This window comes from Ciconia boyciana, chromosome 14 (genome assembly GCF_034638445.1).
Source record: "Ciconia boyciana chromosome 14, ASM3463844v1, whole genome shotgun sequence".
Lineage (NCBI taxonomy): Eukaryota > Metazoa > Chordata > Aves > Ciconiiformes > Ciconiidae > Ciconia > Ciconia boyciana.
This window is the reverse complement of record NC_132947.1, coordinates 14,260,477-14,287,450: the sequence shown is the minus strand read 5'-3', so window position 1 is coordinate 14,287,450 and position 26,974 is coordinate 14,260,477. Positions and strand designations below refer to the sequence as shown.

General features: G+C 39.3%; 1 protein-coding gene across 1 annotated transcript in view; it reads left to right on the top strand.

The window, feature by feature from the left end:
- The window catches only part of PTPRT (protein tyrosine phosphatase receptor type T), a 464,744-nt gene that overhangs the window by 220,203 nt on the left and 217,567 nt on the right, over positions 1–26,974 (top strand). Inside the window, exon 7 of the mRNA XM_072878971.1 lies at positions 17,951–18,244. Within this exon, the coding sequence (XP_072735072.1) occupies positions 17,951–18,244 (294 nt within the window). The remainder of the gene's footprint in view (positions 1–17,950; positions 18,245–26,974) is intronic.

The window sequence follows — 26,974 nt, the reverse complement described above, 5'->3', positions numbered from 1 at the left end:
CTAAATGTGTGAAGGGAGGCATTGAACTTAATGAATCAAAGAAATGAAGGGGTTTGTAACATACAATTCAAGTAAAAGGCACTTAAAAGATACTTGAAAAGGCCATGTGGGTCAAGTTAGATAATTGTGGATATTAACTTGTGGATTGTATTCTGGCCAAATAATACAGGCACAGCTTTGAATACCTGTGGGAGTGTGCCATGGGAACACTGTGTGTGCTGCTTTCTTCGTGGTCTGTTACATTGCCTGCTGTCTTTACACAATTAAAGCTTAATGAAGGCCTTTGCGTACCTTATGTTGGTAAGACAAACTGCACCGCAGTCTAGTTTTATTTCTTCAGATTTTTTTGTTTTCTTTTGCCAAATAATGCAAAGAAATGGTTTGGTGGGGGTTTTTTTGTTTTTGTTTTTTTTTTAATCTTAATGTTTTCAGGAAGCTGGAGACCTGCTCTTAGTGTTTGCAGGTTCCTTCTGGAAGGTGTTACAGGTAGATCTTTAAAAGGCCAGATCTTTAAAAATCAAAAACTTTGGTTATGCCTGCAGTGAAAATGGGCTTAAACATATAAGTGTAAATTATAGCAGTAATTCTGATGAACACATACACAAAACCATTATGAAAATTTTGGCTTTCTGATTAAGAAAATCTTTGGTATACTGCAAGCACAAAATTGACAGTCTGTTGTGGAACCACTAGCAACTAGATACAACTGATTTGAACCCTCTCCAGCTTCACTAGGTACAGTATTCTTTCCTAGTCCTGAGCTGTTGCAGACTGCTGATGTGTACATTTCCTTGAAATTTTGAGTTGTATACATCACGCTGAGCTGAGTGTGCTCTGCAGAATCCTGAAACCAGTTCCAGTAGTTCTATGTTGTCAGTGGTAATAACTGGATGAGCAACTTATTCATCAGCTAACATTGAGCTTTGACGAGGTGATCCTTAAAAATCAGCCAGTTCTCCTGGGACCCCTCTTCTGTCCGTGACCCATGGGATTCTTCCCAGCAGAACCTTGAACAGGCCAGAGTCTGCTTTCCTGACATCTAGGGTTATGATCCTGCTTAATTCCTTGTTCCTGCCTCTCAGGATCATGACTACTGGAGGCTGTCCAGTTACTCCTACAGCTCTTACAAATGCATTGTGCTGGATTTCCCAGCAAAAGAAATGCTTCTCTCTGTAGCAGGGGTGACAAGACATGGTGTGCTGACCTTTCAGTTGTTCTAATTCACACTCTGGAATATGAGGCTTTACCAGTCCTTTCATTTAATAAGCTGGAAGAGGCAGCAGTCTTGTCTTTTTTTTTTTTTTTTTTTTTCCCCCCTGCTCTTACCTGTTGTGGTAATGTCTCATAAAGAAGGACCTTAAACTCTTGTGGTTAAATTTAATATTGGTATTGAAATCCTTTGCTGTGGAACAGAGCTTATTTGTAGCCTCCTGTGTGTTCTTATTTCCATCATAAAACATTGGGCAATGTTCCATCGTAAGCGCACCTTGTTTGGGAGGTGGAATGAAATGTTAAGACTGTGATTTCCACAGGATAACAAGATCATCTAAATAGTGAGCAATGGGCTGTAAGGACTGGAATCCAAAACTGGTGCCACCGGTAGTTAGGAGTTGCAAGTTAAAATTGCAAGAGATTGTGTAATGGATTGGCAGCTAATGCAGTACTTGAAATTCATTTGGCATTTACATGCACGGTAAATTCCAAATGAGCTCCTAAGAATGCTATAAAAAGAAAAAAAGTATGCGTGTGTGTGAACTGCTTGTTTCTCCCTGTAGCGTATCCTCTTAGTTCTAGATTATAATTTGCCTTTGTATCATTGGGAGGTTTTTTAATGTATATAAAGAGGTGATTTACATTCTTAGATAAAGTTCAGGCATTTCCAACAATACCAGAATAAGTGGACCACTGTTATCTTTGCAACTGAAGCTTGTACATTCTGTGTGAGTTCATCTCAATTTTACTGTCCATGTTTCAGGGCAGCTTGCTTTTATGCAATGAGTATTGGTAGATCCCAAGAAAATATAGCCACAGATTTTAACAATGAAGTGAATGCCTGCCAGTTGCATGGCAGATCACGTTCAGACTGGCAGTTTGTGACAGATGTGTACGTAATGGCTCTAAATCACTGTGTGGATTCACTGTATTCCATATTTTACTCAACTTCCAATGAGAGTTACACAAATAAATTAAAGTGCAGCTGTCAAGATCAGCAGCAGAGTTGAAGGCATACATATAATATAACATATTAAAGAGCCAATGCCTTCTTCTGGAAAACTTTTGAAATATATTTTGCTAGATGAAAGCAGCAGATTTGTTTCCCCTGTTTGTTTTCCTTGTCTCACTTCTAATAATCAAGAACACTTGTGATCAAGCTGATTCTAGAGGGTTTGGTTACAGTTTTGGGACTGGTTCTGTATGTGTTCTATTAGTCCCAGTGTACCTTTTTCTGGTTATTTCATCACTTTAACTCTCCTGGAAATGAAATCCTGTAATGCTTTGCTTAGGGTGTATAATTCCTGTGCATGAACCAACCATAGTTGTTCAGAAGGTCCAGATGGGTTTAGCTCAGTTCTTTCCTTTTATGAAATTATTGCACACTTCTTAAAATCAGGAGTTTCTGTAATCTTATCACAAACCATCTACAGACAACTCCATTTCAAACCCTATTATTTTATCTCTGTGCCCCAGAGAGGCCAGCTTTGGATGTCGTCGGTGTGTGCCTGTCAGTTTGACTAGGTCCCCAGCAATTTCTTTTGTATCTAATCAGTTTTTATCCAGTTGGCATTGCTTGTTTTGACAGTAAGTTGCTGGCTCTGCTTTTCCCTGGATTTGTTAGGGAGTTGTTAGGGAGCCAGACCCTCAGAGGCAGGCTTCACTCTACTGCCTTGCAACAACTGTCTTTGGTGCGTTATGTCCTTTCTTGACTAACTCTCTCATCATCTCCTATTTCCGAGTACCCCAGGATTTAATCAAATATTCATGTTGTGGTGAAAAGTATAGGCAGCTGTGCAGTGGCTTCTTTTCCCTTGCCCCCACTTTTTGCTCCTGGTCATTGCAGAGTTTTTGACAGTCATCGGTTAACGGAATTAGGCTGCTTGAAATTTGTCTGTACTGGGGGCTATAGACCTATTGTTGTTTAAAGAATTCTAGAAAGTATAAAGTATTTCTACCTAGCAGATAGTGTTCTTCCTCTCCCTCCAGACTGGTTATAGCCACCTGTTCAATAGACTAAATTGAAGTCGTTTTTAATCATGTTCATTGGACTGTGGAACTGTGCCAGGGTCCTACTAAGCAACAAATGGGTTCAGAGCAGGCACAGTGCAGATTCTGTTAGAAAATAGTTCCCTCTGGTGCTGGTTCTTATCAGCTTGCCTGTGAAGGATAAGAAATCATCAACATTTCAGATTACTGGGGAACAAAAGAGCAGAAACTTGGCTTCTTTGCATCACAGTGGTAACTCCATTTATTTTGGATTTGTACCAGCATAAACTAGAGAAGAATTAGGCACAAAGCCAAATAATCTTTGTATTTCTTAAATAATTAAGCAAATCTACAAGGAGCTAAGCTGATGAATGGTTAACAAATGATAGTGAAATGATCAGATGCTATTCATTAAAGCCAAGTATCACACCATAATCTGGATCTGCCTGTTCTCAACTCAGGAGATGTTCTACTGTTTTTAAGGATACCTTGGAAAGAGGAACTCTGAGTGAAGCAAAATGTATTTGGTTTAAATAGCCTTACAAAGCAGTAGACTTCCCTGGTGTAAGTATTTTGGGTAAGATTTGACCTATAATATTTTTCTCTAGCTCTTCTGAAGGTCGTGATTATGTCTAACAATTCACTTCTGGTGATTTTTATTTGGGCTCCAAGGAGGGAATGTAAATTTACAAGTTTGAGCAATAAATGATTTTCTGTGGCACTGAAGAAAGATCTCATCAGGTATTAACTGACGTTTATTTGGACAGCGTAGGTTTGTGCTTGTAAAGACAGAAAATAAATAGAAAAAAAATTGAGGGACTGAATACTTTACTAAGCATAATCAGGTCAGGTCCTCTTAGACAACTGTGCAAGACTGTTCTTCTAGATGTTTTGTGTTGCTGTTCTTCCTTACAGTTTCTGTGTTTCAGTGAAACATTGCAATACTGTTTCATGTTGAGATGTGTTAGAAATTGAATGTTTCACCAGGTACCTGACAGGAATTACTGACAGTATGAAAGGTGAATTTTGACCCCATGCTTAATAATTATGTAGCAATAAAATCACTAACATTTTTAGCACAGACGTTCATGATGATATATATGACAGCTTATACAGTGACTTCTCTGCTTAAAATTTTCCATTGATCTGCATCAGCAGGAATTCCACATATACAAAGTAATGGGAAAATAAACCCTTATGTATCCTAACTCCATTTTATGTATGTAGCAAATGCTCAAATTATTAACCTCTGATATTGTGAAAGACTCAGCTCTAGAGTTCAAAACTTAGATTTCCAAACTCTGTGGCGTTTCCTTGCTGAACTTGTTTATCCATCAGCGCTTCAAATCACAGCATAATGGAATCTAATGTAATTACTTCTTTACTTCTTAACTCAGTAGAGTCCTTGTACAAAGTGAGAAACATTCCTTACAAAGCAGAAAAATAATTTTGCAAGTCATAATTTGAAACTCTAATATAGGAAGAAAACTTCTTGTACCTAATAGTATGTTGGTCATTTTGCATTTCAGTTGCTGATTCTTCAGTTTTACAGGATGACATGTTGTTCAGGCTGCTGCTAATTATGTGCTCGCTATTATGGTAATTGACATCTCTCAATTTTGTTGTTATGACTACAAAGTACTTGGTAACAGGCTGATAATGCATAAAGACTGCAGCCTGTCTTGCTGGCTGAGAGTCATCTCTGTTTTTTCCTGTTCTGTCTGTCCGTGTGTGCTGAGTTACAAGCTGTTTGGTGTAGAGGCTGGTTGTACGCTGTTTGTACAGTGCTTATCACCACAATGTTTGAGACATCACGGCAATACAAATACTGCAAGTATGTACATATATAAACACGTATAATCCACTTCTCTCAGTCAGTAGTGATCTCAAATCCCACGCTACAGTAGTGTAATGCTTAATCAGATTTTGCCTTATGTTTAGGTAGTCTGGTGATCTTGTTTCAGCCAGAAAGCATGGGTGAATTGCTGTTTCTTGATGCTTCTTGACCTGTTTGATAGCCATACTTAGGGAATACTGGTATTAGAAATCGGCAGATTGTATATTAAAGCTTGTATACCAGCATGCATTGTCATGAAAGGATGACCAATCTTTATGATCTCAATCCCGTATACCATTTTTAATATTGTTTTTTTTTTAAAAAAAAAGTTTATTCCATTTCTTAGTAGATTTCTCATCTTCTTTTTCTCCTGTTTTTAGCCTTTGCAGTACACGCTGAATACCAGGAACTTACTAAACGTATGCCTGTAGGGGACCAGACTGTGTAAGAAACTCTCAGCTGATTAAATTAGTAAATCCAAATTGAATCTGAACCTTCTCAGGAAAGCCCAGGTTCAGTTTGCATTGGTTGGGGGAGTAATAATATACTGTGAGCAGAAAACTCTGGACAGAAAGGTTTCAATGAAGAAACTACTAGTAATTTACTTAGTCATATATACAGATAATGTTTTGGACATCTGCAGGTTCTGTTTTGGGAAGGTTTGTAGCAAAGTAAAAATACTCTGGTAGCTCCTCGATAAAATCTTTTAACCTACCATTTCTACCATTGGAGCAAATATTTTTATAATAGGCTTTTTTTTGAAGGAAGTTGATTTGAGGTCTTGGTGGATACGCACAAAACTGAGTGTAATAGGAATCAGACATAGCTTCTTCTCTAGATAAACAGGTTTCTGTTGCATAACCTCAAATGCAGGATCCTGTGCAGGACCCGGGTTGTCCTTAACATTGACTTAACACTGGTTTTCAGATGCAGGACCCATTAAAAAAACAGTTCAGTTCTACAGTCGGAACTCCATAGGCCATGCTGCAGCTCTTCTAAAGCCTAAATAGGCTCCCAGATATGTCTGATGGTAGGAGATCTTGTTTTTAATTAACTGTCTCAAGGGCAACACAACAGCAAGCAAGGAATATGTGTGTAACAAAAGAATTCCTTAACTAACTGCAGACATTCTTGGGAATAATGAGAGACTTACAAAAAAAACAGTAAAACTGTAACATCGAGGATCCTGGATCTCTGGTGGCCTTCAAGTGTAGTGGAAATATCCTGTTTGTTTTTCCTTAGTTGGGTTATTAAAATTATTGGAGTGGTCTGGCCTCTTGATTAGGGAATTGCTCCCTGTGCTTGGACATTTTTTTCCATTGTGCTGCAGCTGGGGAAATTACCATCTCTCGCTTCCCATCTCCCATAATTTCTCTGCTATTGGCTGCTCACTCGGTTGGTAGCTCTAAGAATAGATGAGTAGAAATGTCATTCATTGTTCACCACTGTAGATTGCTGTCTTAGGCCTTCAATCTCTTGTCTTTAATGGCTACAAAATAGGTTCTTTCATACACAAAAGAGAATTTGAAATGTCTCTCATGCTGTTTCACAGGGAAGGTTGTGATACAGGGTTAAGGCTCTTGAAATAAAATGGGGTTTATAAGACAAGAAGTTTGTGATTTCAACAGGCATGACTTCTCAGCTGCCTGCAAGTATAGTGCACCATTAAAACTGTACGCTTATTGAACGGGTTCAGCGTATGTGGATCCCCATGTTCCAAACCAAGCCATGCTTCAAGAATTTTTTGTTGTTGTATGAATGTGATTAATATAAGAAGAAAAAAGAGAGAAGACAGAAAACAAATTGATGGTAGTTTGCATTGTCTCTAAAGTAGCAAGGCTTTTAGGTGTATCTAGGTAAATCTAGGTAATGTCAGATACTTTTGAACTGTAACATTTTGGTACGGTGAAGATCACAGTCCAAAGCCCTGTTCAACTTATGTTAAGGTAAAATGGAATAAGCAGATAAAGTATTTTTTTTAAAAATTCTTCATATTATTGGAGCATATTTAGGGTTAATAGGATTGACTGTCAGGTATTCTTTCAGTTACATTCAGAAGTAGAAAGTTTGTTCTTTCAGGAAAAAAATAGTTGGAATACATAAGTATTAATGTAAATACTCAGTTTTCGGAGTATGTCTCTGGGTAGCAGGCAAACTTTCTTCTTTTGTGCATATTTTACACTAGCCGGTGTAAAGGTGACTTTAAGGTGACTTAAAGGTGGAAGAGATCCCTTTATGTTCTGGAAAATGCCATAAAACTTCAAGTTGTTCTTCCTAATGTTTATCTTGCTAGACAATATGATTCTTTTTGCCACCAGAAGCAAAGGTTCTTGCCATACTGATGTTTTAATAAATGGTTAGATTGCTCACATAGCTGTATAAGCAGTGTGGCCTTCGTGGCAGCAGAATAGTTATTGGCAGCAACTTGGCTCTTTTTCACACTTCGTTGTGTATTTGTTGTCAGTAAAAGTAGAAGGGTGATTAATCTCTGTGTTGAATTTCAGGGATGAAAAGTGCTACTTTACGTGTAAACTATAGTACAATTTCTGTAGGTGTTATTACTGTGAATGTTTTGGAATCTGCATAAGGAATATTTAAATATCATTGATATCCAGGTATTCAAGTAGTTTCTTTAGGTTTCCTAGGGTGTACATCTATGCTTACTCCCAGAGAAAGAAGTAAGGAGAGAAAACTTTTAAATTTGAATGAAGCATAGCTGTGATAACAGCAAAGCCTGCTCTTCCCTTGTGCTAGCCATGCTCCTCACAGTCTGCCCAAGCATGTCATTTCAGTCAGTTAAGAGATGAGGAGTGACTTCCTGAAATAAGCACTTGGCAAAGTTCCTTTTAAAATTAGTCAGTTCTGATTCATCCAAGTTTCATATGAATCTTGAGATCTGACTTGTATTCTTGCTCAGATTAATAAATGCGCTCAGGTGGCCATCCACTCTGAGACTTAGTTGCCTGGCTAGTTTGATGCTGCTTCATGTGATACAAGTACATAGGTTGAAAAGGTCCTAGGGTGCTGCTTTAGTGGTGTGGCTCCCGAGATCCCTGTTGGCAAGTTTGCTATGTACTATTACAGCATCGGCTCTTTAGAGGCCATGTGAGATTTGACTTTCCTCCTCGTGGTCAAATGTGATTAGTGTTTTTTGCAGGTCTGTCATGGGAAAATAAATGCTTAAATGAGAACATTTTGCTTTATGGGCTGAAAGAGCCTGAATTTGCGTGCCTGAATTTGCGTGCCAGGCCTGGCATACGCTTCTTTGTAGGGGGTCATAAAGTCTGTAGACTGGAACACAAGACTACATAGACTACATTCAGTCTCTGGCCCTACAGCCATCCATTAATCATTATTTCCAGTTATAAAACAACACACTCATACTTGCTTCACCAATATGTTGTGAGGATTAACTGTGAGCAGTTCTTTGAAATGCACTGCATGTGCACGCACCAGTGTCCTCATTCTCTAAGCTGACCCAGTTCTGGGGTACATAACGTACATCATGTACCCTAGAGAAGAGAAATCAGTATCAGTGGTGCAATAGCAGAATAGACTCCAGTGAGTCTGCAAGTCTCCTCCATGGTGGTATCTCACGTCTCGACGCCAGCTTGGCTATTGCCTCAGTTCTCCTTACTGCTCCTCATCTGTCCCGCACATCTTTAGGTGGTGGGCAGGGTGGTAAAAGGCAATAGGATGTTTAATTCTCCACTTTGCCTTAAATGAAACAAAGAATCCTGCCTCAGGCTTTTCCTGCAAACCTAGCAGGTTGCTATGGATTAAGCTACTTAATCAATCCAGACAAACCATTCCATGCTGCTTCATAGTAGTCAATACCTCCAGTCACTTGCCATTTCAGCAGCTTAGAGACTAACGATCTTTCATTCTGCAGACAGAGATGTGCCAGAAAGCAAAAGTTGCTGAATAGCTTCTATAGATGAAGCTATAAAATCTTGTTGCCTTCATCCTTTCCCACCATCATAAGCTGGTAGCATAGCAACTGATGAAGCTGCTTGAACTTGAGTTGACCTGAAATTACATGTTTCACGGTTTATGTGTTTATTCCCGCCTTTCTACTTTTTTTGGCGCTTGTTGCATTTACATTTCCAGTCCCTATGGGAGATTAGCAGCTTGTTCATGCAGAAAGCTGAAGTAGATTTAATAACGCATGATATATGAGCTTAAATAGTCCATGGAGTTAGAAACACGAGGGAGAGCTAAAGCTGGCCCTGACTACTGACTGGTGGAGAAGACCTTCCTTTTGATAGGATGTGGATACAGTTTTCTATACCTTTGTACAGACTTGGTGGAGCCATAAGAAAGAAGAACCTCCCATAGACTGATGTTTCAAATTGTAGTGTTACAGAATTGGCTGCTAAAGGAAGCAGTGCAGACTGTAAGTGTGCACAGATTATAGTAACCCTGGCGTTTCTCACACGAGGCAAAGAGGGCACTCAGACACAGGCTTAGAAGTAACCTGCAACTTGAATGACTGTTGGTGCATGCACAGTTGCAGCAGTTTCTAGTGGAGAAGTCTATTTTTTTCACCAGAGTTTCTGGAAAGCTCCAGTATTTTCATCTCCCTTCTTGAAGGAGAGCTCACGCTCAGTTCTCTCGTACTTTGTGATACTTTTGTAATTACTGCATTCAGGTATGTGTCTATGTTAAAACCTACCTTGGTTTTCTTTATAGGTCATTTCAAGACTAATATGAAATGTTAGTCCACGCATATCTGATGCGTCTGTCATCAAGGGCAAGCTCCAAGAAATGAGGGAAGTAGAAAACATTAAAATGTACTAATTGTTGTGTGAGGAAAATATATCAAGGATGAGTTTGGAGAACAGGACTTGCTTCAAGCACCCTGCACTTGCTCCTGGAGGAACAAAATGGAGCAGTTAGATGCTGGTTAGAGAAAGTAATGGTCTTTTTATTTTTAATGGTTTTTTTTGTCAAATGAAAACTGAACCTTTTTTCTGTGTGTGACACAATCTCAACAGATAGGGCTAAGATGCTCCAGCCTCAGAACAGTCTTAGTAAGAGAATTAAATTCTTTCTTTGACAAGCACTTTAAGTATTGAATTATTAAATCAAAGGGCATCACTGTCACCAGTGCATGCTCTGGCAGCATATATAAAAGGCAAGTGAGTTGTGCTCATCTTTTCCAGAGAAAAGCATAATCATTTATCTTCATATGATGGTTTTAGACTGCAGCACCTGAGTTCTGCTGCCCTGAATGAGGGCATTCAGAGAGCATTCAAAGAGCATTACAGGTGCTCAGTATTCTTTCTTTCCAAGCAGTTCTTTGCACAGCTTGCTTTGTGGCTTCCCCCTTAATAGACTAACTGGTCTGATACCTCACTGTATTTCACACTGAAGGACCGGCATTGAGAAAATAAGAGTAAGGAGGTAAAATGCATCTCACCTAAATTTTAATACCAGTCAAAAGAGGGGAGGGATCAGGGAGCAGTTAATTTTATCTGTCTTAGATAGGTGCCTTAAGATGAGTTGCACATTCTCTGAAATTGTCCATTTCTCTCCACTGACTATAAAGGGAACCTGAGATCACTAGCGCAGGCTTGAACGTATGAAAGCTACATAGTAAAAGTCAGTGTATTCATAATCAGCTCATGGATGCCTAACTTCTTAATGCACAAAAGTCTTTGTGTCGGGCCTCTCTTGGTTCATGAAAGATCTCTGTAAACAGAATGACATACCATAACAATGTAATTCCATAAGCAACAAGAAGCATACTACTACTCTTGTTCATGATGTCATTTTGCAGCTATTTTGCAGTTGAAAAAATCAGTAAATTACATGCACTTTAAAAATGAGAGTTAATTGTCCATGATTCCCAACCCTGGGGTGCTTGTCATTCTTAGAGATTACCTAGAGAGACCACCTGTGCACTGTATAGGGTAGCACTCCTGTCCATGTGAAGAAAGGTGGCCTTCTAGCACTCTCAGTGCACAGGACTTATCAATGTGTTTTGCTGCATACTGGAGATTCCCTACATATCAATACAGAGCCATGGGAGAGTCTATAGTCACCTTTTTTTCCTCTTCTACAGTACAAATGACGACTCAGAGAAGCATTTAGTTCTAATCTATGTGAGTTCTTGTAATAAGCTTTACAATTAGAGCACGGAGTCTTCCATCTAATTCACTTAATTTATGCTGGGAAATGAGATACTGTTCAACTAATCCGATGCTATTTTCTTCTTTATTAAAGAATGAAAGCATCCTCTGAGGCTCTGGTGGGATTCAGGCTAAGCTTCTGAGACACAAATAGTGTGAAATGCTAATGAAATAGTATGCTACTGTAATTCCCACTTGGTATCTGGTGCCCCTCTCCTTTAACCTGTAACACAATTAGAAGAGTTGGTAGGAGGCAATGGGCCTGTACCAACTCTTTCTGGTCTCAGGGCGACTTTGTATATTTTTGTTTAATAAGATGACACTAATACAGATGAACTTTTTTCAGCCAGGGTTTGTTCCAGCTGTCTTGCATGGTGACTGCAGTGCTTTTAGGAAATGGTTAAGAGGTTTTCTACTGCTTTATAGTAACTCCTGTAAGCATTACTGTGTTCTTCTCTTTAAACCTAGGCAGCCCAGTTGCATAATTTAGAACATATGTATTCAAATCACCAAGGAGCATTTCCACTGCTGCTTAAGGGGAAAATACATAGAGCATATGTATTCTTCATTTTCATCAGGCTGCAGAAAGTTCTCCCTTCGTATATAAGTACTACACCTACACTGTTGAGAGATGTAAAGGGACTATTGTCTGTAGAATTTTGGGGTTTTGGGAATGTCAGAAAATGACCATCCTGCCAAATATAGGGTCTCTTGCTCCATTGGCTTTCTTTGGTGATACTGATCGCTGTCCCCTGAGATCTACTCATCTCTTGTTTTTCATTGCTGTTGTGCTGATTCTTTGACCACTTTGCTCAATTATTTCACATCTTTCTGGACCATTTTTATTTTCTCCCCCACTTCTTCTACATGAAATGTATGGCAAGTCCCTTGTAGACAGAAGCATTAGCTCTTAAGGGAAAAGCGAGAAGAAAAAAGCGCATGACATGCTATGGCAAATGAGTATTCTGTATCATAGAGTACTAAAGCTACTTATTACTGTGTTAGTAAATTCTGTGTTGGGAAGAAGCATCAGATGGAGGGTACTGACATTACATTTGCTAATTCATAGAACAATGTAGCAGTGTCTAAATGCAGCCCCGCACTTACTGCTCTAATGTCCTAGCTCTTTAGCTAAATAACCAACCTGCCACAAGCTAAAAGGGTAAATTTCCATTTTTATCTGTCAGTCTTCCATTACTAAGCACATAAGTATCCTGTGGCTGATGGTTCATGAGGATGAATGCAGTGTTGATTTCAACAAGGGCAAGAAGAGACCTGCATATTCACAGGGCTGCATCACATAGTATGGGAATGCTCATGTTGGATAAGAGGTTAAACTTTGCCGTGTAAGGGTGATGTTTGCCTGCTGGGACTGCTCTGTTTCATAATGGGATGCAAAACCAACAGTAAAGTCTTTTGCACCTGTAAAACGTATAAATCTGTGAAGCCATTGCCCCTTTTTCTACAGGCTGTAGAAATCATAAATCTTCCTATTTGCTCACTTTCCTGGGTTTTGGCTTTAATTAAATATTCAAAATTGTTGATTTCAGAATTGGTTCTGAGCATTTTTCTTTGGGAGCGGACAGACTATATCGGTTGCTGGTGCAATTTACCCATCCAGGTAAATTAATGAATCACTTCATTAATGCCACTGGCACACTGTTCCAACACGGTTGATGTGTGCCACTGCTGTCAGCCTGTTACACTACTGTGAGACAGATCTGAATGTCTCTCTTTCAGACAAAAACTAGTTAGTGTTCACAGTGTCAGCACAGTGAAATAGCCTCATGCTAAGTATTGTAAAATCCTTGTGCCATTTCTTTGTGCAATAAATGGAACCGGAAGTTCAGACAATCGCTGGAAAACAAAATTCAACTGCTGCATTTATTGCAGTAGTAGGAAGTGTGCTAATAAGCAATGCCAATGTAAATACTGTCATTTAGAGCTCAGACTGCTTATTGCTGTGTTGTAAAACTAGAAAGGGTACTCATGGATGCTGCTCAGTCAGTCAAGTGAGTCTCTAATAGCCAGCAATAAAGAGTGCAAAACAGTTGTGCAAAGGTGACAGAATCTGCCTAAAGGACGGAGGGGCAAAAAGTCAGGACAAAGGCATTGTAACATGATTCCATTTTTCCTTAAAATGGCTGGGTTTACCTTCTTAAATGCAAATTTAAGAACCTATGTTCTCAATAGCTTTTAAATTGTAACAGTCTGTGGCTGTTGTGTAGAAAACTATACAAATGTGTTTTGTTCTGTATTTTTTGCTTAAAAAAGTTCTGAGAAGCTTGAAATTTGGTTTCTTTGCCTTCCAAGTCCCATCCTTATCCATTTGGCAAGCACAGTCCACAGCTGCTCATTTAGGACGCTGTGAGAAAAGCTTACAATTCCCATTAGTAGGGGAATAAGCAGTATCATGTTTGAAAACACAGATCCTGCTTGTCAGGCAAATGTCTTTTGATAGCAGTTCCCATCTCCACCTCTTCAACCCCCAAAGAATAAAAAACACCGTGTCTCTTCTGATCTTATTTTTAGAACCCGTGCTCTACGTTGTATGCATGTGAGAAAACAAAACAGGGCTGGCGGTGTGTGCGTTGCAGCTCTCTTCCTGCTGCTCTGGAGGCCTGGCTGTGTGTGGGCATGCACAGCTGGTGTTTTGGAGGGACTTACAGGGTCATCAAGCAGTGTGAAAGGTACAGGCTGGGTGGCCCAGCCAGATACAGACCTGCTTTCCTCCTCTATTTAACAGGCGTGTCAGCCTTTTCTGAGTCCTTTCTGGTTTTGTTTTGTGGTTTTCTTCAGGCCTAAGTTGAGAGCTTATTTCAGTGCTTGAGGGGGGGTCATGTTAGGAATTTCACGTGTTGGCATGATTATTCAGTAACAAAATAAAGGTACAGGCTAGCACTTCAGAAACAGAATCATTGGACTTTGTACTATACTAGTGTTTTGTAGCGTTAGGGGTTCTTTTTGTCTAAATCCATCCATAGGCGAACAAATACAAATGGGAGCTCATGGTCTTGGTTGTGCATTTTTATCAGATGATCTTATTATGTACAGGGAAGGAATTTAAAAAAAAAAAATTAAAGCTTTAGTCATATAAAATCCATAGCTTAAGAGGTTTATCCAGCTATTTTAAGATTACATTTTTTATAATTCCTTTTTCTTATGGATTATTTCACAGGAGACAGTGAAAACAGTTGATGGGGATTTCTCTCTCATGTTTCAGTCTTCCCAGTTGCATTTGAAGGATGCATGGAGCCCATTTTTCTTCCATCTTCTTAACAATTGCTTAGAATTGCCATGCTTAGAAAGTCACAGAGAGAAATATTACAGTAGTAGAGTAGAAACTCAGGAGCAGTTGCCAAAGAGTAAAATACTTGTTTTCCGCAATAGTTGGAAAGTATAGTATTCACAGCACCAAGCCTGTCAGAGTTCAGTGAGCGTCTGGGTGATGCTCTTAGTCATATGATTTAGTTTTAGGTAGTCTTGAAAGGAGCAGGGAATTGAACTCGATGGTCCCCTTCCAACTTGAGATGTTCTGTGATTCTATTTGGTCTTTTTTGATCCTTCACGTTAGTTTTGTTTTCTCACACTCTTTGCACTACTAAACTTTCTGTCATTTTAAAGCCCTAACAGTGTTCAGCCTTCTCAGCTGCGGACCACAGATGTATTTCCTCTCCTCCTGGGAGGAGAAAGAAATGCCCCAAATTCCCTTCATATCTGCACAACTGGACCACTTTGCACACACAATAAAATATACTCGTGTTCCATAACTCCCTTTTTGAGCTTGTACTACCTAGGTCTTTTGTTTCCTTGAAGGATGGCACCCAGGAACCATGTTTTTCTGTGTCCTTCCTGAGTCTGGGATCCAGGCTAGATATTGTTCCAATTGCAGCAATCCAGTTCCTGATGTCCTTGTCCCTGGGGAGCCTGCGGCTTTCTCCTCTGTGCCCAGAAGAGGAGGGAGAATGGCTGAAAGGCAGCAACAGGCTAGACAAAGCCTGCAGTATAAAACACTGTCTGGATCAAATGGGGCTTAAAATATGGTTGATCACAATTACATGTGTGCGAGGCCAATCTGTCACCATGTTTGTTTAATCAAGATCATATAGAGATTTTAATTAAAATAGTGAGCTCATAACATCAGGCTGGTCATCTGTAACTGACAAGTGTGTTTAGTTATAAAGGCCAAAAAATGGTCCTTATTTATGTGCTAGTTTTGCTAAATAACAGATAACTTGTTTAGATCACTTGCCGTAATTTGGCACAGAGTGATATTAAAAAAAATTGCTTCTTGTCCTGTTGGTGCCAGTAGGAAAAAGCTATTATTTTCAGTGAGGTGGGATTGAACCTTGAATAACTACTACAACAGCTGCTTATCTTAGTTTCTTAAATCCAGAAAATGGGAGCAACAGTTTAAACTCCTAATTTTCTAGTATTCTGTGGCACCTGTTTTTCAAATGGTACTTAGAAAGGGGAACAAAAGGGAAGACTACCATCACTTTGAGGGGAAGGAGGTTTAGATTTGGCCTAAAATAGAGAAGACAGTAATGCTGGGTGTCATCTTAATTTAAGTCAGTTAGGCAACAGTAGTTTCTAAACTTGCTAGATGAGACTTTCATGTCTGTTTAGCGGGGCAAACTGCTCTACTCATTAAGCTCAGTCCCGTAAATCTCTTCTAACCTGCAATCAAATCCCAAAGTAACCTGGATCATGTTGCTATTGCAGTCTACAGCCCAGGAGAACGGAGTTTAATATTTTATTTGTCTTGTGTTCGGTTATGATGTGACTTGTTAGATGTCATTTTTGCATTGGGAATAAAAATCACTAAGTCTATCTTTTAATTGTCTTGCACTGAGAAACAAGTAATAAACTTTGTGATTTATAATAATTTGATTTTTAATGAAAATGTATCTACATGCATTTCTTGAAAACAAATTTCTTGGAGAAATAACCTTACTAAGTCAAAACATAATCAGCCTGACATTTCATATCAGAAAAAGATTCTGGCAGGGGTTAGGGGAACAGTGCAAAATAAAAGGAGAAAAAAAACATTCCACAAAAAACTTAGCTTGTGACACTAGTTTTTGTTCATGTTGGATACCTGCTACAACCACAATTCAGATTGTTTCAGATTGTTGCCCTGCCCCCCCCAAGGTACAATGCACAACTACTGCAGTCAATCTCATGGAGATAGCATGTTTCATTGTAATTAGTTAGCCAGAGGAAATGAAATTAAGTAACATTTCAGTTGATCGTTTCATAAAATAATGTGCATTTCTGTGCATTTGTTTCTCTTCACTGAGCAGATGTTAACCTGCAAGACTTCTCCAGAGGGGAAGGTGGCAGCTTCCTCCCATCATGTGGTGCTCAGACTCTTCTCTTCCACTTTTCTGTGGGTCGTGGATTCTTCCAGTTCTCTGGGTTCTTTGAGGAATCACCTCTAAGAGGGGTTTAGAATAACTCCCACAAAACTCTAAAATTAATGTCATGCTGTAACATTTATGGGTTTCTTTTTCTGAGGCAGAGGTGTCCTTTTTGTCACCTTATTTTCACAAGAGAATAGAGTTTGTGTCCTCTGGGCTGAGGGCAAACCATGTTAGAGTGTGAAAAGAAATTGCTCGTAGTCTTGCACAGTGCAACTCAGGTTTTCAAAACAAGGCATATGCTATTTGTGAGACTTTCAATATGCAAATGTTATTTATACACTGACGGGGGGGGGGGGGGGAATCAGGCAGGCAGCCAGAGCCCTGTAGTTTGGGTTTTTTTTGTTTTTTGTAGTTTTCATCAACAGGTGCTGCTGAGGTGTCTTTTATTGGCTTGCTTTTCTTTTTATCACAGAGGTGATATTCAGAAGCCGGGTTCCTGCCTCCTCCCGATGCTTTTCAGACATCTAGGCACTCTTCAAGTCTCATGCAGACTTCACTTGAGTACCTTTGCTCATGAAGTTAAGCAAACTTTACAATCAAACATGACAGGAGGTGTTGATTCGCTGGTGCCTTAGGGTTTTTCTTAGTTCTGAGCTACCAAGAGCCCCAGTTAGAGTCAGTTCTAGCAGTATCCTGACTACTGATATCGTTGACCACGGGAAGATCCCTAGTGTTTAAATTTGCTAGTATTTTCTCAGATACACAGCCAGTGCCTTGATTAAAAAATATATCCCATTTTTAACCTTTATTTTGCCTGGTAAAATCACAAAATGAGCAAGTGACTTGAGTTTTCCACTCATTGCTGATTGTGTCATGTTAAGCATTACACTTTGGCTGAACCACAAGGCCAGGATCAATGCTGTGATATTCTGCCACGCTGGGTCACAGGGCAGAGGAAGGGCTGTTGTACTGGAGCTTTTTTTATACGTGGTATATGCGAAGTGCGCTTAGTCTTCTTTATTTAAGACTTCTTTCCCCCCTCACCCTCCAATATCATATAGACTGCTATTTCTCATATGCTTAAAGGAGGGAATAAGTGTAAACCTTCCGATCTTTTAAAAGTGACTTTTGTATTTTATTTTAAACAGGAGCTGCTTCGTGGTTACTGTATTTTTGCAGGTGTTTCTGAATTCGTAATACTACTCCCAGTGTAAGGGGGCTGAATTTTTAGCGCAAATAAAAGAAGCCAAATTCTTTTTGGTAACAGGTTAAATTCTTGTGAAAGATTTGGTAAATGACAGGAGAAACTATGCCTGTGTTATAAAAGATTTTGGGTCAGCCTTGCTACATAGTGGAAATTTGGTTCTTTTGACAAAATTCTCAGGCCTCTCATGATTTCTTTTTGTCTACAGAACCCCCAACTCCTATCGCCCCTCCTGAGCTGCTGGCTGTCGGAGCCACGTACCTGTGGATCAAACCCAACGCCAACTCCATCATTGGAGATGGGCCCATCATATTGAAAGAAGTGGAGTATCGGACGACCACTGGGAATTGGGCGGAAACGCACATTGTAGACTCTCCTAATTACAAACTGTGGCATTTGGATCCTGATGTGGAGTATGAGATCAGAGTGCTGCTCACTCGCCCTGGAGAAGGAGGCACAGGGCCCCCTGGACCACCACTCACAACAAGAACAAAATGTGCAGGTAGGGTTTCTACCGCTTTACAGTACGGCAGAGATATTTTGGTTCACTTACTAACATATTAACAAATGGTCCTCTGCACATCCTTATTGTAGATGTGCTTCATCAGTGATCTGAATTGACATGAATTTTGGTATATCCTGGAATATTTTACTTTTTATTCTATAGGCAAGTGTTTAAAAAACTTGTTTTTATGCATGTAGTGTATTTGCCAAACTTTCTGCTACAGTGTATGGCTGCTTTCTGTTGAAATGGGCAAGCAGATGAGAGTTTCCCAACCAATTCTCCAGGAGGCAAATTGTTCTTAAGACTGGTCTGTTATAAAATTTTTCACCCTGTAAGTGCATAACAATGTATTTGTTGTTCTTGGGTAATGGTTCAGCATTCGTTATTAAAAAATTGACAGTGCTATCAATTTATGAATGCAGTGTCGTGAAGCAGTAAGCATTTAGTTTTTAAGATACGTTTTTGTATTCCATTTGATGGAACTTATTCATCTCCTCACTTCTGATAATGAAACCTGTTCAAACACTGTGCAGCATCTTCCCTTTGTCTTTTATATTGGAACAGATCAATTTTGATCCAGGGACAGGAAAAGTCTATCTTCTTTCTAAGCTGTATTGGCCTTTCTAGGAAAAGCTAAAGGATCTTGTTCCTCGTGTTTCAGATATATTGGCTATTCATCCTGTTTTCATACATTAATCATTGGCCATTAAGGGAAGTCAAACTCTGTGCCTTGCAAGGGGAGGAACAAAGCAGTCTTCTACCTGGAAGTTTTTTTCTGCCACACAACTGTCTTCTCAAGGTTTGCATTTTTGTAATTTTTGCAAGGTCCTTTCTGTGGTGAGAACAAAGGACAGAGACTAAAAGGCTCCTCTCCTCTTTTCTACAACCTTCCTTCCCTCCCCACGAATTAGTGGTTTACAGCAAGTGGATTTAAGTAGTGGAGAGCTTATGCAAACACATTCTGGTTCCAGTTGCTCTTTCTGACCAAATAGCAAGTCAGAAGTGTGAAGAATGCATCAAGAACAGCCAAATGCCATCCTGGGATGGGATTAAGCAGGGCAGTGTTAGCGTTCCTCACCCACTCGCACAACACAGGCATCCTCAGCAGCATCCTCTTCCTCTACCAAGAGAGGAAGCCTGGCAGGTTGAGTGTGTTGTGGAGCAGGGGGGCACATCCTTCCTGCCTTTCTTTTTTTTCTACAGCTCATAAAGCAGTGAACGTTTAGTGTCTCTTTGAGAAGAATTGGTTGAAAAAAAATAAATCTGAGCATGAGGATCGGGCATGTAGGTGTTTGCTATATTCAGCACCTGTCCATTGGTGGAAGACAGAAGTTTGGAGGCTTTTCTGCAGCAAGGTGGAAAGCATGAAGTGACATGGATGATGTCCTGACCTATTTGGAACATCGGCACATTCTCTGCTACTCATCTTTTGGCTGTCTCCTCATTCACTAGTGTGGTCAAATTCTCTAACCTTCAGCAAGAAATAACTGCAGGGCTGGCCTGGGACTACGCATTTGCATATGGAAATATGACATGCTGAGATTTGGTCTGTAGTTCATGTGTTGTGACTTTGCAGGCACATGCTCTGCAGCAGCCAAACTTGCAAACTTTTCTATATTACCTGTAAAGAATGCTTGCTTTAGTTTCTTTCAGAGGTAAAAAAAAAAAAAAAAAAAAGATGATGTTGGCTTTGTGCTTAATGATGCCTTGTACTGGATTCCAAACTGCTGAGTTTCCTTACTCAGCATAGGTATCGACTGACATCATGAAGGATGACGTAGATCATTTATTCAAATTGGCTAAGTAGTGCCACTCACTATTTTCCATCCTAATTTACTAATGAAAATCTAACTGGAGAAGGTAATTCTATTAATGCTAGTTGTCATACAGAGCTTGTTGAGATTGAAGGTGATGGCATTTATCTTTTGTTAAGGGCATTGGGTGGGAGAAATTGTAATGTTCTTGATCTAAGCATGGACTCAAAGGAAGGGAGAGACTTACCCAATATCTAAAGATGTACAACTTCCACAAAATGCCAACTGAAATAACAGACAAGAAAATGCAACTCATTATTCCAATTTCCATATGTTGTGGAACTCCTTCAAAATACCCTATTTCAAGGATAATTACACAAAACTTCCACGGTAAAGATTTTCAAAAATGTGCTGAACCAGGAAAACAGCACTACTTCCTTGATTTTCCTTAGAGTACCTAACGAATGACATCAATGAAAATTTAGGGATTTTTTAAATAGTTGAGGGGTGAGTGATGCTGCTTTTATTCAAGTGAATTTTTTGGTTCTTTTCTTCGTCATTACTTTTTCTTAGCAAAAGGGAAGTAACAAACTCCTACACATTTGTATGCAATCAGTAGATGACTGGAGTAGTTCTGTTTTACTGGACTGTTTAGTGTCAGTACTGTGTTTATTAGGCCCACTAATAAAGATAACAAAATTGACTGCAGAAGTAATAGTATAGAATATCACCTATACTGGAGAAGTAGTATTTACTTATTTAAGTTGCAAGAAATCAGTATAACCATAAACAGAAGGTGTCTGCAGCCTTCCAACAGTGAGAAGTCGATGTCCCTTTTACTAAATAATCTCCTTAATGTGTTTTCACATAGACATTGTATACTTGTGTGCTTGGGAGTCTGAGTAACTACTGGCATAGCCTTCAATTTAAGCACACCTTGCAATGAGATTCTTATTTTTTATTTTCATCTCTAAATTAGAACAGGATTTGGGAAGGACCATGCTTTTCTTCCACTTCAAATCAAGTGACAGAAGCTCATTTACAAAGTTGCAGTTGTCTGCTGTGAGTTTCTTGACTGTCAAACAGAGCAAAAGCATGACCAGAATGGCTCAGCATGAGCTTGGAAAGTCATTACACCATGACGCAACTCATATCAAGATTGTTCATGATTTTCAGATTTTTGATCAGAGTGAATGGAAGTTGTTTACATGGACTTTAAAGAGTTTTTCATTATATAAACCCCATAAAAACTAATTATGAAAGGTCTTGCTCTAAATGAGCACAAAGAAGTTTTATTAAACTGGATAATATCTTATCTAAATTTCGATAAAGGGTATGTGCCCAGGCATCCATTATCCCACTGATGATGATTTTGGTTTTTTACAGGACAGCATTACAAGACTTCATTTATATTTGATCTGTAGAAATGATACTGAAAATTAAGTCCCAGCTTGCTGCCTCCTAGGAAAAGCCAACTGCCAGAAAATATGGCAAATCCTGCCTTTATAATGGAATGCTTTTTTTGTTGTTGTTGTTGTGGGTTTTGTGTTTGCGGTTTTTTTGGTTTTTGTTTGGTTGGTTTTGTTTGTTTTTTTCATAGACTGATAGGTTGTGACTTGGGGCAGGAGAAGATTGAATGACCTTGAGGCATAAAACAGTAAACTGTCAGTCAGAGGGAAGAGTTGCTCAGCAGGGAACGGGCAAAAGAGAATGACTGCTTAAGGTTAAGACCAGACACAGGGTTGAGGAGTGGTTAAAGGAAAGGAAGATATAAAATATTAGTTTTTACCCCCAAAATAATAGGTTGGGGGAGATAACAGGATCAAAATAGTATGTTTGAACACAGTTCCCAGTAGTGCCTAGTAGTTCATCACTGGTTTTCTGAGTGTGGTGGTTTTTTTTGTTTGGTTTTTTTTTTAGCCATCCTTAATAGGTAAACAGAGCTCTCTCAAATCCTTGTTTCCTGGGCTTCATTCAAGAGTGTGCTTTGGAAAGCTGTGATTTAGGAAGCTTGGGACTTGTTTTCTTCTCTGTGCTTATTTACTATTCGCCTGCTTTTTTTCTTTCTCCAGTTGCCACAGAAAGGGAGAATAAGGGAAAAATCCTTTTTTCCTCTGATGGATGGGAAAGAGAAGGGAAGACCTTGCAAAAGAGGTCATCATTGTGTGTGTATGTGTGTAAATATCTGAAAAGTATTTGCCTTCTAGTGGGATGAACTTGCATGAAAAGCAAGGCCCAAGAGTAACATTTAAATGAATATTAATAAAGGGACAGAGATAAGACTTTCTTTAAAAGTAATACTTAGACCTGGTTAAAATACTGTCTCTGAAAAAGCTATCTTGAATATTAGCTCCTCTGTCTTTTTGGGTGATGACAACAGGTGACTCATAAGATGAGGAGGGCTTGGTGACCTTGAGGCTTGGAAGCAGGAAGCTTTCCAGTCTGACAGGAGAGTTGCTTGGTAAGGAATGGGAGGGGAGAAGAGGTCCTGAGAAACCCCGTAATCTCCCCCCTCAAAAAAGGTGCGTTGATGAGTCTTCGTAGAACAAGCTTATGATAACAGGAGGTTTGTCCTCATCTGAAAAAAAATCACAGATCAGATGCAACCCATCTCTTAAGATAAGCTGCTGGAGACTGGGTTATTCAGCAGGAGGATGTGATCTAGCTCCTGGAGAAAGGAGCGGTTGTCAAGATCAATACTCAATTTTTGTTCTTGGCCTAGGGAAATAAAAGTTAGTCTGGAATGATGTGGCTGAATTCAATACTTCTTTGAAAAATAGTCAGGATAAAGTAGCTGATATAAATGCAAATAATCTGTACATTCAGATTTTGATACGGTATTGCAAAGTAGTTGGAAAACCTTTTCCTTTAGTTATTATTAAAACGTACTTGCGAAGTTTAGTAGTAGTAAGCAGCTTTTGACATTTTTTTGTGGTTTTAAGAGTACGTCTTCATATTTCATAGAAATGTTTTTCTCTGTTGCTCTGTTACAAATGTTAGAAAAAGGAGGTAGTTGTGTATGTTACGAAATGCACAAATTGAACAACCAGAAGGTTACTTTGTTGTGCCTTGAGTTAGTATGAGTTGTTACAACAGGTTCAAAAATATTTTTCTGATTTAATTTTAAGGTGATAGCTCCTATTAAATAGGAAACATTTGCATGTTAATGTTGAAAAATAAGATTCAGGGTTGCTATACTGCTGCCTTCCTTTTTTTCAAGCTTACAAAAAAAAAAAACCCTGAAAAAAAATCTGATATATGAGTCAAAGCACTACACAAATGGCATATCAAGTGATTTGAAAGAGAATCCTGTACAACTGATGTGTAGGTATTATTAGAATCACTGTTTCACAGACTAATTTAACTTGGAGTTACTCTAAGCCTTGTGCTGAAACATACTTTCATTTCCCTATTAATATTAGTTAAATTTTAACTCTTAGCTCCACTGTCTTCTATAACTTTAAATATAGACAACTGGGAAAATAGATGCTTATTTAGCAGGATTGCCTACTCTTGAAAAACACTTCCTGTAGAATATTAGCAGTGAAGGAAAACCTTGCCTGGGTTTCTTGTTTTCTGTGTTGGTAAATGCTGTGAGGGACTTTCTTTTCCCTGCTACGGTAAGACAAGCCTCTGCAGCGCATGTTCCGCTTGTGTTCAGTTTTGCTGGCTTGCTAAATTCCCTGAAACAAAGGCTTGTGTAGCACAGTGAAATGCACTTGTTCTTCTCTTGATAGTGCCTATTCCCAAGAGCTGTGGAGCGCTGCAGGTGAGCTGTTGAGAATGGCATGATCTTGTGTCTGAGTTTTGGTACGTGGATCCCGTAAAGCCTGTGGGACTGGTACCAGTTTTAGTGACTTTGTCTGCTTAGCTTGATGATTGAAACTCTGTTTTCATTCCACCTCAATAGCCTTTGGTATGTCAGCTAGAGGAATAAGAGTAGAGTTACAAGAATATGATACTCCTTTTTGATCCTTGATCCCTGGACTTGGGCTTGAAAACAGCCTGGTAGCATTGCTGAAAGACAGGGGCTTCATCTGTATTGCATCCTAACAGCTTAAGTCCCTTTGCATATAAGATGATGATTTTCCCTGCCAGATTGATTAAATAGATAATAAATATATCTTGATTTCTGCTTTATTCTTTCCCCCTCCTCACTTAATTTTTGACAGAGTAGAAAGGCAGCATCTATCCTTTAAATAACAGCTGAAAGAAAAGGGTTAAGTATTTCTTGATGATACGCATTTTGTGGCTATGAGCGTGTCAGAGTGGTACGCCTTTCTTGTCTCTCTTTGTCAGGTCTCAACTTCTGTTTAGCCCATAATGTGTACCTTTGGCCCTCTTGGACAATATAGACAATGCTTCAATTGAAACTACAGAGCTCTGTAGGAAGCAAAGCATATTACTGGTTTCTCTTCAAGTTGCAGAGGTGCAGCTGGTTGCACGTATAAGGGTCTTCCAGGCAAAAGATGTCTCTTTGAGGAACTACCAATATCAAGTTATGGATGTACTGGCTGTAGAAATGTGGTCAAACTGGAAAGATACCTTTCAAAGAACAGAGGATAGATCAGATCTATGTATTAGTTACTGGAAAAGAATTGAAAAAAGAAGGAGCTGTGTTGTCTGGGATATAACAACAGTGATGACCTATATGAAAGAGAGAATGTGGGGGGAGAAAGGGAGGTAATTAGATGGTGACAGGGGAAGCAGAGTGTTTTGGTGCACTTTGGGTGACTGACTGAATACAGGACTCCTGAAAAGCCGTATTGTTGGAGCTGACAAGGTACTTGGTTTGGCATGAGGCCACGGTCTATCCAAAGTTCAGGCACTAAATTCAGTGTGTTGGAAAGCAGCAGTGGCAGAGGAGAGGCTGGGATTTACTGCTGGAGCACATCAGTATGCTATAAATCTAATATTTGTTTCTAGCAGTGACCAATGCCTGAAAATTCCCGTGTCTAGCAAAGCGTGTCCCCTATTGCCTTTAAGTATGGTACATATGGTGAGGAATTTTCTTTATCCTGATCCTTGCAGAAGATCGGCTTTTTATCCTGAGGCATGTGGATTGATTGCCCTTATCTTAGTCTGCATAAATACAGTTATGAATATAAAGGCAGTCATAATAGTGCTTTGGTCTGGATTTTTTTTCCAGAGGGATTTTGCTCGTGATGGATTTAAATTCTAGGGATTTATTTTTTTATCTGCAAAGGCAGTTTGTTATCCAGAAATGTTTTTTATGTTTATTTATTAGGATGAAGTCTAGTTATTCATTTCCACATCACACTGTTTCTGCTTGGTGGTGTTGCTGTTTAATTTAATGGCTTTCTATAATGTGGTTTGAATATAGCATTATTTTCTGAGTGGGCAGGCTGGTCAGTAAGGTGACAACTTTCATAAAGGTATTAGGCTTTCATGCCACGAAGAATAGTTCTCGCGAATGATGGGACCTCATGACTTCTTACAAAAGAAGTGAACCTGCCTGGTGCTTATTTTCATGCCAGCTGAATTTAGGACGCTGTTCTTTCCTGTATTTCTTGACTCCTGATTCTGTCCAGGTTTCATCCCAAATAACCTGAGTATTCCTAATCTAAAGATGCAAAAATGGAGAGGGGGGGAGAGAGAGAGAGAGGAGAAATCAAAACAAAAAAGCCCAAAACAACAACAACAAAACCCCCATTCTGTTTTGTTGAACTCAAAGAAATCCCGGAGCACTGGCTGGCTTAGTGGCACTGTAGATTTGAGGCAGCTAAACATCTGGGGTGTGCACAGTACTTTCCTAAGTGAAAGTGGTTTTGAATGAAATTTTAAGTGGATACAAACCAGTTTGATTTTTCTCTTGTTGCAGTTTTTCCAGGCCGTATTTCTACTTGAAATACGCTGGGCACACATGAAGCCTGTGTACAAGAAGGTCACTGAGAGGAGAGCCAGGTCCACGTTAATGGTTTCAGATCATCTAGACTGGAGCCTGGAGACAAGTGATGCGCAGAGAACCTAAACCAAAATTACGTCAACTTCTGCGTTACCAAGCCACCCTGAGTTAATCAGGGAACTGAGTTCTCATCTTTGTGTACAACACAGTGTTGTTTGAATTTTCTTTTACGCATTCAGATAATTGTGTGATTTTTCTTTTTCAGCTCACTGTGGAGGGAGGGAGGCAAAATAAGCAGATACTTGATGTGTTAATAGCTTCTTTCCTCTTTGCTTATGCAGCTTCATTTCAGCATCCTCGATTTAAGGGTGTCTCCAGTGTGGTCTTAAAAATGTGACTGCACAGGACTATATCCTTAGCTTGTGCAAAACTAGCCCTGCTTTACCAAAGTCAGCATTTTACACCCATTGAAAATCTGGCCCACGATTTGCAAAAATGGGCCAGGCATTTTTTCTTGATTGTCACTCAGTCCCCTGCTAAAAGCAATTTATTTAAATTGCATGGTGTCTTTTAGTCTTCAGTTAAGTGGCATCTTTCATAAAATTTCATCCCTTATTACCATATTATTACTGTTTCTTTTAGTTTTTTTGAGGGTGCGATGAGATGATCGTTTCCAGATGTCGCTTTATACGAGTGTGAAAAGCCCGGTTAGTGGGAGGAAACTGGAAAGGATAATGCTCTGTGTGTATTCTTGCAGTGCATGTGTTAAGCATTGAACTTCCATTGAGGAGCAACCGAAGGGAGGTGTCTGTTTTCCTTCTCTGTGTAATGTATACTATAACTCATCCTGGGAGTGAAATGACAGACCCAGTCTTGCAAAGCATTTATTAAGCTCTATGGATTTGCATAGTCATGATCCTATCTTTGTCCTGGGACAAACACTGCTCACTGCTTCCTGCTTATGTTTTCTCTATTTGCTTTTCCAAAGACAGCTGAAACATAAATGCCTTTCATTCTAAAAGGTATTTTTAATGTACACAAGTCTGCATTAAAAAACACTCAAATAATAAGAGGCATTTCAGAGTTTATACACTGAAAGTGCCCAAT